We start from the raw sequence: 14,522 nt of genomic DNA on the forward strand, positions 1-14,522 counted from the left end.
TGAACAAGGTCAGTTTGTGTAGGATACACAGGGGTCAGACCATGCAAGGCCATATGGGCCAAATTAAAGAAGTTACACTTCAAGAACCAGGGAAGTCATTACTGTATTTGAAGTATGGTGTGATGTAATTAAATTTGTATTTCAGAACTATCCTTCTGGCTGTGATGTGGAAAGCAGAGTAGAGGTAAAGAGGGGATCTAGAGACACCAATTAATTAGCAATTCAAGCAAGAGGTAATGAAGGCTTAGAGAAGGATAAGCTGGTAGAGATGGATCAGTAGATAGATTCAAGAGACTTCATGGTTAAAACTGTTAGGATTTATTGACTACTTATGAGTAAGCAAGAAGAAAGACTGAGATAGCTCCCAACTTCCTAGTTTATATCGCTAGTTGGATGGCTGATCCATTCACTGAGAAAAAGAATGCAAATGGGAGATGATGCTTAAGTTTTAAGATTTTATTTTTAAGTAATCTCCACACCCAACATGAGGCTGGAACTTAATATCTCGAGATCAAGAGTTGCATGCTCCATTGACTGAGCCAGCCAGGAGCGCCTTAAGTTTAGTTTTCAGGTATCACTGGGATAGCCAGATGAAGATATCAACGGAGCCACGAAATATATGAGCACAATTAGGAGAATTGGGTTGGATGTACATTTGTGAGTCAACTACACCAAGGTTGTTAGTGAAGCTATGTACATGTCAGAGATCATCCTAGAGAGAGATTATAGTGAGAAGAGGGCCTCAGGACAAGCCCTGAATTAATCTTGGAAATTGGGATAGTATACTCAGGAATCTGTAGTGTTTTTTTTTCTTTTTTTAAGAGACAAAACAATTTTGTAATATTTAGGGTTTGTGGGCCACCTAGGTCTCTGTTGCATAGTCTTTAAAAAACAGCCCTTTAAAAATCTGAAAACAGGGCGCCTGGGTGGCTCAGTTGGTTAAGCGAGTGCCTTCGGCTCAGGTCATGATCCTGGAGTCCCGGGATCGAGTCCCGCATCGGGCTCCCTGCTCAGCAGGGAGTCTGCTTCTCCCTCTGACCCTCCCCCCTCTCATGCTCTATCTCATTCTCTCTCTCAAATAAATAAAATCTTAAAAAAAAAAAAATCTGAAAACATTCTTAGTTTGCAGGCAGTACAAAAATAGCCACTTGCTAGACACGGGCTGTCGTATGTATCAACTTTTTCTTGACATATATCAACTTTTTCTCAATTTAGCTCTGAAAAGGAAGAAATTGGGTAGTAACTTAAGGATTTGGGGTGGGTGGAAATTTTTTTCTTTTAAAACTGAAGAGAGATCAAAACAAAGAAATCAAAAATACCAGAGAAGAACTAGGATAAAATCCTTAAGGCTAGAAGAATGGGGATTCAGATTGAACAATTTGCCTCTAAGAAGAGCAATTCCTCCATTTTAACTAAAATAAAAGGGAGAAATTAAAGAGGAAGGTCTGCATACATCCGAGGTGAAGAAATATCCTCAGTGTAGTCTTAAAGGAGACAACCCAAAAACCAGTAGCTTAGGTGGGGCTTGCTTCTCCATCAAATTAAGATGATATAGATTATTAGTTGCTTACTAATAATCTTACTTTTTAGCCCTGAAGATAATCCAAAAAAAAAAACCCAATTAATCTAATTTTAAAAATAAAGCTACTTGATACAAAGAAATATATATGACTCATGAATTAAGAAAAAATGATGACTAGTGTTTTTTGGAACTAGTTTTGGAAGATCAAATGGGGAGCTAGGGAGAAACATCCTACAACAGAAAAATTAGAAGTGAGAATCCTAAGTAGAGAAAAATATGAGGGGAAAAAGGAATAGATGGAGAACAAGTATTGATTCAATACAGTAATTTCTTGAGCTAAAGAAAAACAGTGAGTGTTCAGATAGAAAAGGCTTACTGATTAAAGGCAGGATTTTAAAAAAGACAAATGGAAATATATAAAAAATAAAACTCTACTGGGTGCTCTATTACTTAGTAGTTCTTTTCTTTAAGTTTAGTTTCCAGGTTGGATCCAATTTTATTTTCCTTTAAGTAATGATGGCTTTAAACTCTAGGCAGTTACAGAAAATATATGTTAAAAATATACAGTGGATTTTTCTCCGATAGTGAACACCATCATAAGGACAGAAAATTCCAACTTGTTCCATCTGGCTACATGAACTGCAAAAATCATTTCTAAGGAAGTTGATGGAGACAGTTTTGTGAAGCCATATCAGATTCCTAATATCAAAATATTCAACCCACTCAAACTGCAGTATGGGAAGGGTGGACTTTCTTTCAATTTATATATTATTTGCTTCCTTCCAATTAAGAATCACTATATTTGAGGCTGTAGTGTTTTATACCTTTTTGTACAGAGCTGAAAAATGACCACCAAGATGCCAGAAAATATGGGTTTCTACAAGGCCTGCAAAACTCAAAATGGTTTGCAACAATTAAATACCTTTCGGCGGTTCCACCACATTATTTAGGTATTTTATGAGCTCAGGATCCGTTGTTACAAGCAAGGTGAGTCCATATTTCTGCACTCTATTAAAGGTTTCAGATGGATATATGCCACGCTGATATAAAATGCTGTTGATGCCAAATGCTGGAAACAAAAGGAATGTTAAAGAAAAGTCATTATCACTTTGTAACTCTGGAAAATAAAACATATTTAGATGTGGCTACGTTTCATTAATGGTATAAAACCATAAATGCCTTAACGTGTTTGTGGGTGTTTTGCTGAAAGCAGAGTAGGTAAAAAGTGGCATTAAACATTCTTAAAACCTTGCTTCTAATTAAGAGAGAACACGATACCTGCATTTCTGTGGCAAAAAAAGAGAAAAGCGCCAAACGGCATTAATCTACTGTCAAAGTAGTACTACAACTCACTGTAATCCAAGTCCCAATTCAGATTATGTGGTTAGAGGGTGTCAAAATAGGCTTTTGCATCTCAGTTAGCAACTGATTAACTGTTCTCTGCAATGCTCTCAGCAAACCTTTCCCTCTTTTTCCTCCTTTTCTCCTCACAAGTCCTGCCAGATTCTATCAGAAGGCACAACTGTCCTGGTCCGGAATGGCGTTTCCTAAATCTAGTCCATCACCGCCAATACCAGAATCAAAGAGGGGCCGAGGGGTTGTTAAAAATATACGTGGCCCCCACCCCGGCCCTACGCCCTCTTAAGTCGCGGAGGCTGGGGGCGGGCGGAAAGGGCCTGGCTCTGTAGTTGAAAGCAACGCTGCAGGTGGAGGGGCTACATCGCGCCGCAGGCCTCAGCAGCACCTAGGCCTCAAGCTCCACCATTAGCAAGGAGCCCGGAGGCGGCGTCTGCATCCGCTTCTTCCTAGATTCTCCCGCCGGGCAGGAGGCTGGGGCAGAGAGAGCTTAATTCTCGGCCTCGCGGCCTCGCGGCCTCCCCTCCGCCCCCTACCGCTTCCCCCGCCTCCGTGGCTGAGCCACGGGCCTACCGGGCGGCCTGGCCTCAGTTCACCCCGCCCTCCGGCCTGCGCGAGGAGGACTTACAGAAGAACTCGGCCACGGTTTCGGCGCTCCCGCGCAGGGTGATGCCTTGCTCCCGGGAGAGCTGCAGCGCCATGGCCAGTCCTACAGACGAAGGAGTGCGCTTCCCCCCGGCAGAGAGCGACGGCGGAGACGCCCACAGCAGTTCCCCGCCACTCGTTTCAAAAGTAACGGCGCAGCACGCCCTCGGGCCTCGGCGCAGGCGCGATGAGCCTCTAGGCCCCGCCCCGTGGGGCGGGGCCTGCAGGTCCTCTGGGCGCTTTTCGGAGCTGGCCTGTCCGCAGGCGCAGGGGGTAGGCGTGGTCGCCCAGTTCTGGGTGGTCAAGCTCCGCAGGGTCCCGGCTGGGCGTGTGTAGTTGTGGTCTACTAGACCGGCCTGAGGGAAGAAGACGCCAAAACCTGGTTTGGGTTTTTTTTTTAAAGATTTTATTTATTGGGGCGCCTGGGTGGCTCAGTCGTTGGGCGTCTGCCTTCAGCTCAGGTCGTGGTCCCAGGGTCTTGGGATCGAGCCCCGCATCGGGCTCCCTGCTCCGCGGGGGGCCTGCTTCTCCCTGTCCCACTCCCCCTGCTTGTGTTTCCTCTCTCATTGTCTCTCTCTGTCAAATAAATGGATAAAAACCTTAAAAAAAAAAAAAGAATTTATTTATTTGAGAGAGAGAGAATGAGAGAGAGCACATGAGAGGGGGGAGGGTCAGTTTCAGATATTTTAAATACTTAAATATTTACGTGGAATTACTTTAAAAGAAAATTTTGTTGCACACCATATTCAAAATGCTAAAAATTGTACACCTTGAGGTGTTGAAAACATGATCTTATGAAAATATCAGCCATTTTCACAGATCTGAAAAAAAGCTACTGAATTGTACTATATGCCTACTTAAGTTTTTGTTAGCTAAGCAAATAGATTTATTTTGAGATATGCAAATATGAATAATTGCCACTGCATTAATTCTACCACATTGTTAGGAATCATGACCTTGCATTGCAGACTCTAAAACGGATCTGAATTTGAAACCCTGAGAACACTAGCGATAGAAGGGCAATGAGAAACATCATTATAAGGGCTCCTACAGCTTCTTTTAGGAGGAAAGAATCTGATACACATATGAACCCTGTTTATAAACAATACAAAAAGAAAAGGTCATTACTGCATCAGAATTACCATCATAAAAAATATTATAAATAATATTAAAGTCACACTGAGTCAATAACCACAGGGTTTTATTATCTTCAACACTACTGACAGCTTAATAAAATATGCTTAACAAATCATTTGTTTGAAAACTGAAAACGATATTCCTATGTAATTACAGAAACAGTGTTTTTAAAAAGTGGATGGCAATATTTATTTTATATCCATCATCTGATTTTAATACAAATATCTTGCCAATAAAAATGTTACAGCTTTTAGAGATAAGAAAAAAATATGAAAGAAAGAAAAGAGAAAAGAAAAAAGTCTCAAACACAGGACCCAGAATGTCAACTAATTCAGCACAGTTTTGCAGTGTCAAGTAAAAAGTCTCTCATAGAAAGTTACATGGAAGTGTAAAACTTCGGTTTCTGGACTTTGATCCAAGCGGTCAAACTGGTCCTCATTAGTAACTCCTATTTCCATTATATGTCAAATATTCTCAAGCTTTTGCCTAGTACAAAACAAAGCAATAAGAAGTCAATCACGTTACCCCTACAATACTAAATGATCTAAAACATAACCCACAATGGCAGAAATGATTAGTAACTAATGAAAGGTAACATTATTTTAATATGCTGTCAAGAATAACAACAGCTGTTAAAGTGGCATTAGCACCCGGAAGCCTTCATTTGCAAATGCATGAAGATTAGAGCCCTTAATTAACACAGTAGTATCTCAGGCGGGTAGAACTGCAAAGTTGTCTAGAATGGTGAGGGTGGGAGTTTCCATATGTTGTAGTTTACTAGTCTCCAGTTAATTTTTATGCCAATAGATTATGTTCTGAATTGTTCAACTGACACTCAAATTCACATAAACAGGCTGTGATTACTAAAAAGCATCTATGCTCCAAGCTTGTAGCTTTGAACTAGGTGCTTAGCTCTGTATTTGAAGATAGTTATAGGAAACAATGTAATATAGCAGCCGAACTGCTTTCAAGGTCAACCAAAATTCACGGGTATTTAAATGAGAATTTAGGGATGCCAGAAACCTTCATTCTGTTCAGTGACTACTACTGAGTACAGATCATTCAGTTTGGGAATAGGATAAAAAAGCATGCATGAATGTCATGCATGGAAGTAGTTCCATCAACATGCCTGTTTACCGGCACAGATGGCCAATCTAAGTGAATCCAAATTTATTTTAAATTTAAAAACATGTTAAATGTTTCTACAGAACTGTCTCATGGGGTCCTGAATCACACACAGTACTCATTTTACACTTACAGAGTGTAACAAACAGGATAAAAGCAGAGTAACAGCTTCTAGTTAAAAGAAAAAAAAAAAAATCCTAGCTATAAAGTTAAAATGTCTGCAATAAGTTTTTACCACAACCATATGAATCACACTGGGTTTAGAAGTTTGGAATTTTTATAATCAACTACTGTCTAATCTCTCAATCTTAAATCTCTAGTTAATGCCACCAAATATAAGCCCAAACAGGAACCTCTGACTACACACAAGCTCTTAGATCGTATTCTTTAAACTGACAACTTTCAGCACTTTATACTTAATGAGGGCCTGTACTACTCTTAAATATTTTACACTTTCGTTTTCCAAGTTTTACTCAACATAAACTCTTAGAAATATATAAGAATATATATACACATACATGTCATAGAAAGTGGTCAGCCTATTGTCAACATCAACTATAATATAAAAACCGTAACTAAAAAAGTCTTTATATAGAGTTTCAGATGATCTGAATTTTACACAGAAAAGTGTAACTTTGAGAAATGAGGACTGTAATCCTGTGCTACTTGGGAGAAAAGGTAATGTGAAAAGAAAATTAAATGTAACCCCTTCCATTTAACTTCCAATAAAATGTTACTTTCAAAGATTTGGCAGGCTCTGAGTGAAGTGTTCTTATGTATGACTACTTAAAAAGATCACCAAACTATCCTAAGTTTCTGTGTTTAAAGGGAGAGAAGGAAAAAAAGAAGAGGACACTGATGTTGATTTGTAAGACAAATCACTTTTTTCTTTCAACTAATAATCTGCCTACAGAACATCTCCAAAGAACAGCCTGACACACTGAAAAAAATCAGCCCAGCTCTCCTGCCCGCTCCCCATTCAATGGGGGCAGAAAAGTGGAAGTGTGCAAGGGTGAAAGGAAACTAGGGACAGATGGCCTCGGAGTAGCAGGTGACCTTTGAAAACTGGGGGCCCACAACAATCAATAATTCCAGATCTAGATGGCCTTCGTGCCTCACCCCGAACTCGCAGGAAACTGTCCTTTGAAAAGAAACCACTTTTCTTTTCAGGGTTTATCCTCTGGTTGCTCCAGATTCAGATTTTGAAGGAAGACAGCCAAAGCGGGGAAAGAGGACTTTAAAAGGAGGGCGGAGTAATTAAACAGAAGAGATAAGATTTGCCCTAAGCTATCGCCTCGGTCCAAAACCCCCGAAAGGGATGAAATCGACACAAACTCGTTTAGGAGAAACTGCCTTAAAAAGAGCCCCTTCTAAAATCCCAAAGGAATACACCGTAAGAGAATAAAGGAAGACAAAAATATCAGACAGTCCATTTTCAATGAAGCATCCCTCTGCCCCCCCGCCCCCGCTGGGCGCCCCCAGCCAGCACCCAGCCCCGCGCCCCCAAGGTAAAGTGGCAAGTGGGGGGATGCTGAAGGGACTACCTTGTTTTGTCTCCAAAGGGCAACACAGCAAACATAGGAAGGTCGAAGTGCAGACCACGCGGCCTCCGCAGACTCTGGACTCCGGGAGGCGCCGGGGGGCGACGACGTGCCCAGGGGAGGCGGTGACTCCAAGCCTGCTCCCTTACCGACCCCGCCACCGGGCCGCCGCCCGCCGCAGCCCGCTCGCTCCGCGCTGCGCCGCCCCCTGGCGGGGAGCGCCCGGCAGAGCGGAGGCCGAACGCCGGCGGGGGGGAGCCCAGCGCCGAGCCTCGGCCGGCCGCTCCACCATCACCGCCCTGAGTGCGCTTTCCTGGCGGCCAAGGCAGCCAGCGCCGGCTGCCCGACGGCCGCTGCCTGGAGGCGGCGGCGGCGGCGGCGGCGGGTCCGGGACTCTTCTCCAAAGAGGCGCGTCCTGGAGTCAGTCGGAGTCCGCGTGTAGAAGCCTTTGCCCGCGCAGCGGCTTCTCACCAACTCCTCAGGCTTCAGGGCATCCGCCCGCCTCCACTCTCTGCTCCGGCCCCTCCTTCCTCGGCTTCAACCTCAATTCCTCCCCAACTCTACGGGAGCCTTTCCCACGCGCGCCCCAACTGCCCCCCGGGCAGCCACCTCCCAAAGGACAGGCACCCTCCTCCCCGCCCTCGGCAGCGGCCGCCCGGCGCTTGGCTCTCGACCGGGAAGAGCTGGCCTCTGGGGTCGGCTGGGGCTGCGCGGGACCCGTCAGCGCCCCGCTGTCGGCTCCCGCCGCGCCTCCCCAGCGCCCTTTGTGTGCGCGCCGCGAACCCCTCTGCGGAGCCCTTTCAGCGGCGCCGCCTTGGGAGCAAGAGAGAGTGAAAGGAAGCGCCGGGCCAAGCAAGGGACTGGAAAGGGGCAAAAGGCGACAGCGCTTACTCTGGGAAGACTCCGGCATGTTGCTGCCTTTGGGCTCCTCGTGGTCTCGCCCCTACCCCGACTTCCCCGCCCGCCAAGGGCCAGGGCGAGGGGGGACGGGGGAGGAGCGGAGCTGCTGGGACCGAGTTGGAAATGGTGCTTCCGGAGCCGCAGGGAAGGGGCTCAAAACTGTTTTGGTTTCGCTGAGGAGATTTAGGGGGACTAGGAGGCTAAAGAAGGGCTGGGGGAAGGCCCGTGAGCGCGGATGTATGTAAATAATCTTGCTCTCAGGGAATACCGGGGCAGCCGGGCTGTGTGTGTGTGTGTGGGGGGGGGGTCCACATGTACATTTTTGCATTGAACTTTTTGAGCAAGTTGGATCGAATCCCACGCTTGGGCTTTTCGACTGTACTAGCCATAAAGTCGAGGTGTCTACACCCTAACAGGACCAAAGACCTACTTCAAAAGCAAAGGGCCTGGGAACCGAGGTCGTTTAATGGTAAAGGAAGAGGAAAATTCAGTAAGGGAGAGAGATGAGCCCCCAGGTCACTCTCAGCGCCCCGGGTGGGTCTTCCAGGGGTCCTCTTCTTACCTGGTGGCTTTCCTAACAAAGTAAGAGCAGGTAAAGTCCCAGTGATCATCCAGCCACGCTTCCACGGAATCCTGGTCCCGCTGCAGCTTCGACTCCCCGGAGCCGGGGCTGGCCCGCTCCATGATCCGCGCCCAGCGTCTGTGCAGCTGGTTTGTGCCGTTTTCCACCCCAGCTGGGGTCTCTCCCTCGGAGGAGCCGGCCTCTGCCCCGAGACCCTCCCCCTCCGCCTTGCGCCGGTCCGGCTGGCTTTTGGCGAAGCTGCTCCGGCGCCCGGCCAGCCGCTCGCCACGCCCCACCTCTCCTGGTGATCACCGCTCCCAGGTGCGGCGGGTGGGGCAGGCGCAGCAGCCGCGCGGCCTCGCCGGGGTCGGGCGGAGGCTGGGTCTCGCCGTCTGTCGGGTCCCCAGATTCCAAGGCGGCGGCGGAGGCAACTGGCGAGCTCTCCGGCCGCTAAGTGGCCGCCGCTGGAAGGAGGCCGCTCGGCCGCTGGGGTGCGCTGTGGGCTGAGCGGGTTCCGGGGGAGCGCGCAGAGGTGACTGGGGGTGTGTTCGCAGAGTGCCCCACAGTACGAAAGGGAGAGTCGCGATGTGTGCGCCCATCCCAAGTCCTGAAAGCTGGAGTTAGGGGAACCTTCCACCAAAAGTAAGAGGTGCGGCTACCCTGGCGACTTTTCTCAGGTCTGAGTGAACAGTGACCGCCCGGCCTCGCTTTCCTCCCCAGGGCTTGGGTCTGGAAGGTGCAGGGATCGACCTTCCTCCGAGCCCAGGCAGCCCGGGGGGGTGTGCCACGGATTTGCGGCTCCTGGTGGGTAACTTCCAACAAAGGCATTTCCGTAATTACTATGTTGTTAATAACCACAAATAATTATAAAGTAGGCGTCTTTGCATCAAACATTCCCTTTTTATGACTGCAACAAGATTTTCTGGGAAAAGGAAAAGGTAAAACTGAAGTAATCATCATGGTTTGTGTATGAAGTCAGAAGACAAGGGAACCTCTGTACAATTAGGTTAGAGAGCATAGACGCTACCCGGGGATAGTACAGAGCAGACTGGTTAGCCCAAGTTTTATTAGTCATTTATATTTAAATGGAATTAACACACACCCCACAAAAAAGTATCCGTTTCAAAGGGCTCAGCTTTCCTACTCTATTTTGTCCTATCCCAATCATGCTTTCCAAAAAGGAATTGGTGTCTTCCTTTTGCTTTGTTCTCATCTCCATCTCCTTGTCCCGCAATTTGCAGTTTTAATAACGGTATTTTGCAATGACCTAATTTGGGGGCAGAATGAAATATGGAGTTGTATGTTTCACAACGTGTGAACGACACCATTAGCAGTGATATACCCATAGTGATTTAGCTGACATACTTTTAACAAAGTCCTTTCAAACTATTCTTGGCAAGAATGTTAGACATTACTCATAGAATGAGTATTACTACATAGAAATGCATAATTAAATTGATAATATAAGAACTTTAAAAAATGTCTTCCAATCCGCCAATGCAATGGTTTATCCTTCCTGCATTAAATAATTGTCCTTCTACAATTATAGTTTTTCTGAAACTTTACTGATGTATGCAAGTAACCACAAACCAACAAAAAGTAAGCAAAGCAGTAGAATGTGAAATAATGTGCAATAAATTATATCGGATTTTAAAATGCGAGTTCTGTGATCCTGATGTGTGATTACAGTGCTCGTGAACTCGAGACTTTGTCCTCAGTGCTCAGTTTTTCCCTGTGGAAATCCATGCCTTTCTCCTAACAGAGGGTCAGTTATAATTTAAAACTATACTTTCCTACAAAAAATGAAGTGAATTTTTGGCTTGAATTGTTTGCTTCAGCTGGCTGCCTTGATTAAATAAACAAGCACTATCTAACTGTCCATTTTTCTCTTAACCTGAAAGGGTTAAATTATCAGAAACCAGAGAGTTTTCTGAAAAGTTACTGCAAGAAAAACAATCCGTGGATTCTGCCATTGGCGAGTCTGAATTCTGTGTGGTATACATGGCAGATTGGGGGTTCTTGTGAAGGCTGGTTACTTGAAGTGAGCATATCACAGTGGTTTGGGGGATGAGTTATTTCAAACTGTTCTAGTCTCCAGAGATCTCAGATAAAATTTGTAACAAATCTCTGTAACTTTAAAGTTCTTAAAGGTGACCTCACCCTGACCTCTTGTTTCCCAGCTCCATTTTATTTTTTATCCCTATCTGATAGATTTTTTAATGTTTTAACTTACTGGTATGGATTGCCCTAAGCATCTCCAATCTTGTTTTAGAATGAGTTGAAGATTGAGTAAATAATAAACATTATCAGGAAATAACTTTAAAAATGCTGTTCATGCTATTTACAACAAACAAATGCACAATGGAGGCCTAACAGAAAGGCCTCCAATTCCCGTCGTAGTAGAATAAAACCCAAACTCTCTAATGTGGCTTACAAAGTTCTGCATGATTTGACTTCTACCTACCTCTACTCTTGAGGTTTTGATCATACAACTAGAAAAAAATAAATCAATGATGATCAAATTCTCAAAAAAAGGAATGTGAATTACAGGAGTCATGAAATCTTTCCTGACCTGCTTTTTTTTTTTAATTTTTTTATTCTTATGTTAATCCCCATACATTACATCATTAGTTTTAGATGTAGTGTTCCATGATTCATCGTTTGTGCATAACACCCAGTGCTCCATGCAGAATGTGCCCTCCTCAATACCCATCACCAGGCTAACCCATCCTCCCACCCCTCTCCCCTCTAGAACCCTCAGTTTGTTTTTCAGAGTCCATCGTCTCTCGTGGTTCGTCTACCCCTCCGATTTCCCCCCCTTCATTCTTCCCCTCCTGCTACCTTCTTCTTCTTCCTTTTTTTTTTTTTTTCCTTAACATATATTGCATTATTTGTTTCAGAGGTACAGATCTGAGATTCAACAGTCTTGCACAATTCACAGCGCTTACCAGATCACATACCCTCCCCAGTGTCTATTACCCAGTCACCCCATCCCTCCCACCCCACCCCCCACTCCAGCAACCCTCACTTTGTGTCCTGCGATTAAGAATTCCTCATATCAGTGACTGACCTGCTTTTTTTTCATTCAAATCCCATACAGTATATTCTGTCCCCTTTGCAACCTTCCAGTGTATTCCAGGCTTGAGAAAATTAATATATTTGCACTTATAATATATTTGCACTTATGATCCAGTTTCCTCACTATTGAAGGGGGAAGACTAGAAGGTACATTGTGGTGTTGAAATGGAATTGGAGGTTAAAAATTAAACATGTGGGGTTGTGTGTGGGTGTGAGTTGTATCACGGGGAGAAATCCCACATGATGAAGAAATGCAGGCAGTTTCTAAGAGCTGTGGGTACCTTCCAGCTGACAGCCTACAAGGAGTTCCTGTCAGCAAGAGAATGGATCCCTCAGTCTTACAAATACAAGGAACTAAATTCTGCTAACAACCTGTGTGAGTGCAGAAGTCGATATTTCCCCATTCGAGCCCCAGATGTGACCACAATCCCAGCCAATATATAGACTTGCAGCCTTGTAAGATGCTAAGACATTTTCATAATTGACAACTTAATAATAATGAGTCTTATAATCCATGAACATAGTGGATTTATCCATTTATTCTAGTCTTTTAAAATGTCTCCCAGTAATGTAGTTTTTAGTATATTTGTCTTACACATATTTTGTTGGATATATCTCTGTATCTACTTCAGCTCTGTCACTGAGAAGTACTAGAAGCTATGACATTCCAGTAGCAATGAGTACAGTTAGTACCCAGATTTTGGTGTCTAAAAACCATTCTTCACTTTAAAAGGAATCAGAAGTCTGTGGAGAAAAAATTCCAGGTCTAGGACACAGAAAGTATTAGATAAGCCTGGAAAATCTTGTTTTGCTAGAAAATTAGAAAGGCTTGAAAAGATGGCAATATATCAGAAGGACAGAGGATATATCTGCAGGGAGCTTCCAATGGACAAATCTAGGGCAATTTAAATATCAAAATTGGGATACAGTAATAGTAACAAATTTTAACAGCTGACTAAAATAAGAAACTGTAATTTCACTCTGCTATAAGTCAATCACTAGATAAGTAAGTAAATAGGAAAGAAGAGAATGTTCCTTACAGTAGAATGCTAACTAATGAATACAAAAGGAATTATGTAGTAAGAGAATCATTAATGGTTACTAAAACTAATCAGTGAGAGTTTGATGATGAATGGAGTATCTCCTCATAAGTTTTTTATTAGTCATCATGGGGAAATAGTATCTTTACAATGGAGAGAACTTATGGATACCTTTCTAACCAAGTGATCAATTTAATATCACTTATATTGGGACAAACCAAGCATATAAACCTCTAAATAGGATATTCTGAGAAGGACACAACATCACTTCTATGTTATTCCTGAACCTAAATCTAATCCTGAGGATCGGATTGAGGGATTTCCAAACAAACACACGCAGTTTGAGGCACTTTGTACAAAATAACTGGCCTGTATGCTTCCAAGACTTCAAGGTCAAGAAAGACAAAGAAAGACTGAGGACCTAGTTATTTACTACTTTGTAACAATATTACCACAATGTTAGTGGCTTGAAGCAACACACATTTGTCATCTCCCAGTTTTTGTGAATAAGGGGTCTAGGCTCCGCTAAACAGTGTCTTCTGCTCAGGGGAGGTCTCACAAGGCAACCGGGCGGGAAGCCAGAGCTGCCTCATCTGAGGGTCAGTGGGAGAAGGATCTGCTTCCAAGTGCACTCAGGCTGTTGGCAGAATCCAATTCTTTGTGGTTGTAGAACCGAGGGATTCTTTTTCTTGCTGAGTTCTGGCTGGGACCCCAACAGGCTGTTGGCTGGGAGCCCCCCTTTGCCTCAAGAAGCCGCCTTCATTTCCTTGCCTTCATTATCCCACCATGACTGCCTGCTTCCTTGGAGCTAGCAAGGGAGAGAGACCCCAGCGAGACGGGACTATAATCTTATGTACATAACCATGCAATCACATACACATAATTACATACATCCCATCACCTTTGCCATATTCTGTTTGTGGGGAACAAGTCAAGCTTCTGCCTTCACACAAGGGGAGGGGAATCACAACAGGGTGTGAACACCAGGAGAAGGATCCGTGGAGGCCACCTCAGGAATCCTTCTAGAATAACACTGTCATAAAGCATAGTGAGTGCGATGTAGCATGTGTCCAGTAGATATTTGTGGGGGCAATTTGAAAAAAAAAGTTTTCTTAAATTACTTTGGCAGTACTTTTGTGTATTGTATGTAAATATGTTAGCAATTGATCTTTGAGGAAGGGTTATTTCTTTTCATGGTCTTTGGAAGTCTTATCACACTTAATAAAATCACCTTTTACTCTTAGCAGCCCTGGGCTCACGTGAAATAGTTTTCTGAGGACGGTGTTGGAATACACGCTTCAAGCTGTTGCACAGCAGGGATCAGCTTAATATCTTAAATGTGTGAATTTAAATTAGATCATAATTTTCCATTTCAAAGACTAAGCCAGCTTATGAATAATAAAGCTGTATAATGGTGCAATTATTCCCATCAGTACAGAGAATTTTCTTTCCCAAATCAAACGTAGGGTTTTCTACCCAAGTCTCTTGTGGCACCCCGGAATTCAGTTTGACATACAAAGTCTGATCCATGTAAAAAGACATTACATAGAAAATGGTGAACAGCTGTTTTTTGTATCAGCGAAGGTCACACACAGAGGAAATAGACGTCCACGAAA

The 14,522-nt window shown here is 44.0% G+C and overlaps 1 protein-coding gene across 5 annotated transcripts in view; it reads right to left on the bottom strand.

Moving 5' to 3' along the window:
* The window catches only part of LOC135363379 (mitotic spindle assembly checkpoint protein MAD2A-like), a 30,645-nt gene extending 21,400 nt beyond the window's left edge, over nt 1-9,245 (bottom strand). For 4 of the 5 annotated variants that reach the window (XR_010409010.1, XR_010409011.1, XM_064583933.1 and 1 more), the window contains exons 1-3: nt 7,330-9,245; nt 3,507-3,879; nt 2,445-2,591 (exon numbers count right to left, since the gene is read on the bottom strand). Coding sequence is in view for 3 of the 5 variants with exons in the window: in XM_064583933.1 (XP_064440003.1) it covers nt 2,445-2,591; nt 3,507-3,579 (220 nt within the window). In the remaining 2 variants the exon portion in view is untranslated. The remainder of the gene's footprint in view (nt 1-2,444; nt 2,592-3,506; nt 3,880-7,329) is intronic. The other variant, XM_064583932.1, reaches the window with a different exon arrangement.
* Between the last annotated feature and the right edge of the window lie 5,277 nt (nt 9,246-14,522).

The sequence above is a fragment of the Mirounga angustirostris genome, unplaced genomic scaffold (genome assembly GCF_029215605.1).
Source record: "Mirounga angustirostris isolate CCGP_5_RB_7025 unplaced genomic scaffold, mMirAng1.0.hap1 SCAF_148, whole genome shotgun sequence".
NCBI lineage: Eukaryota > Metazoa > Chordata > Mammalia > Carnivora > Phocidae > Mirounga > Mirounga angustirostris.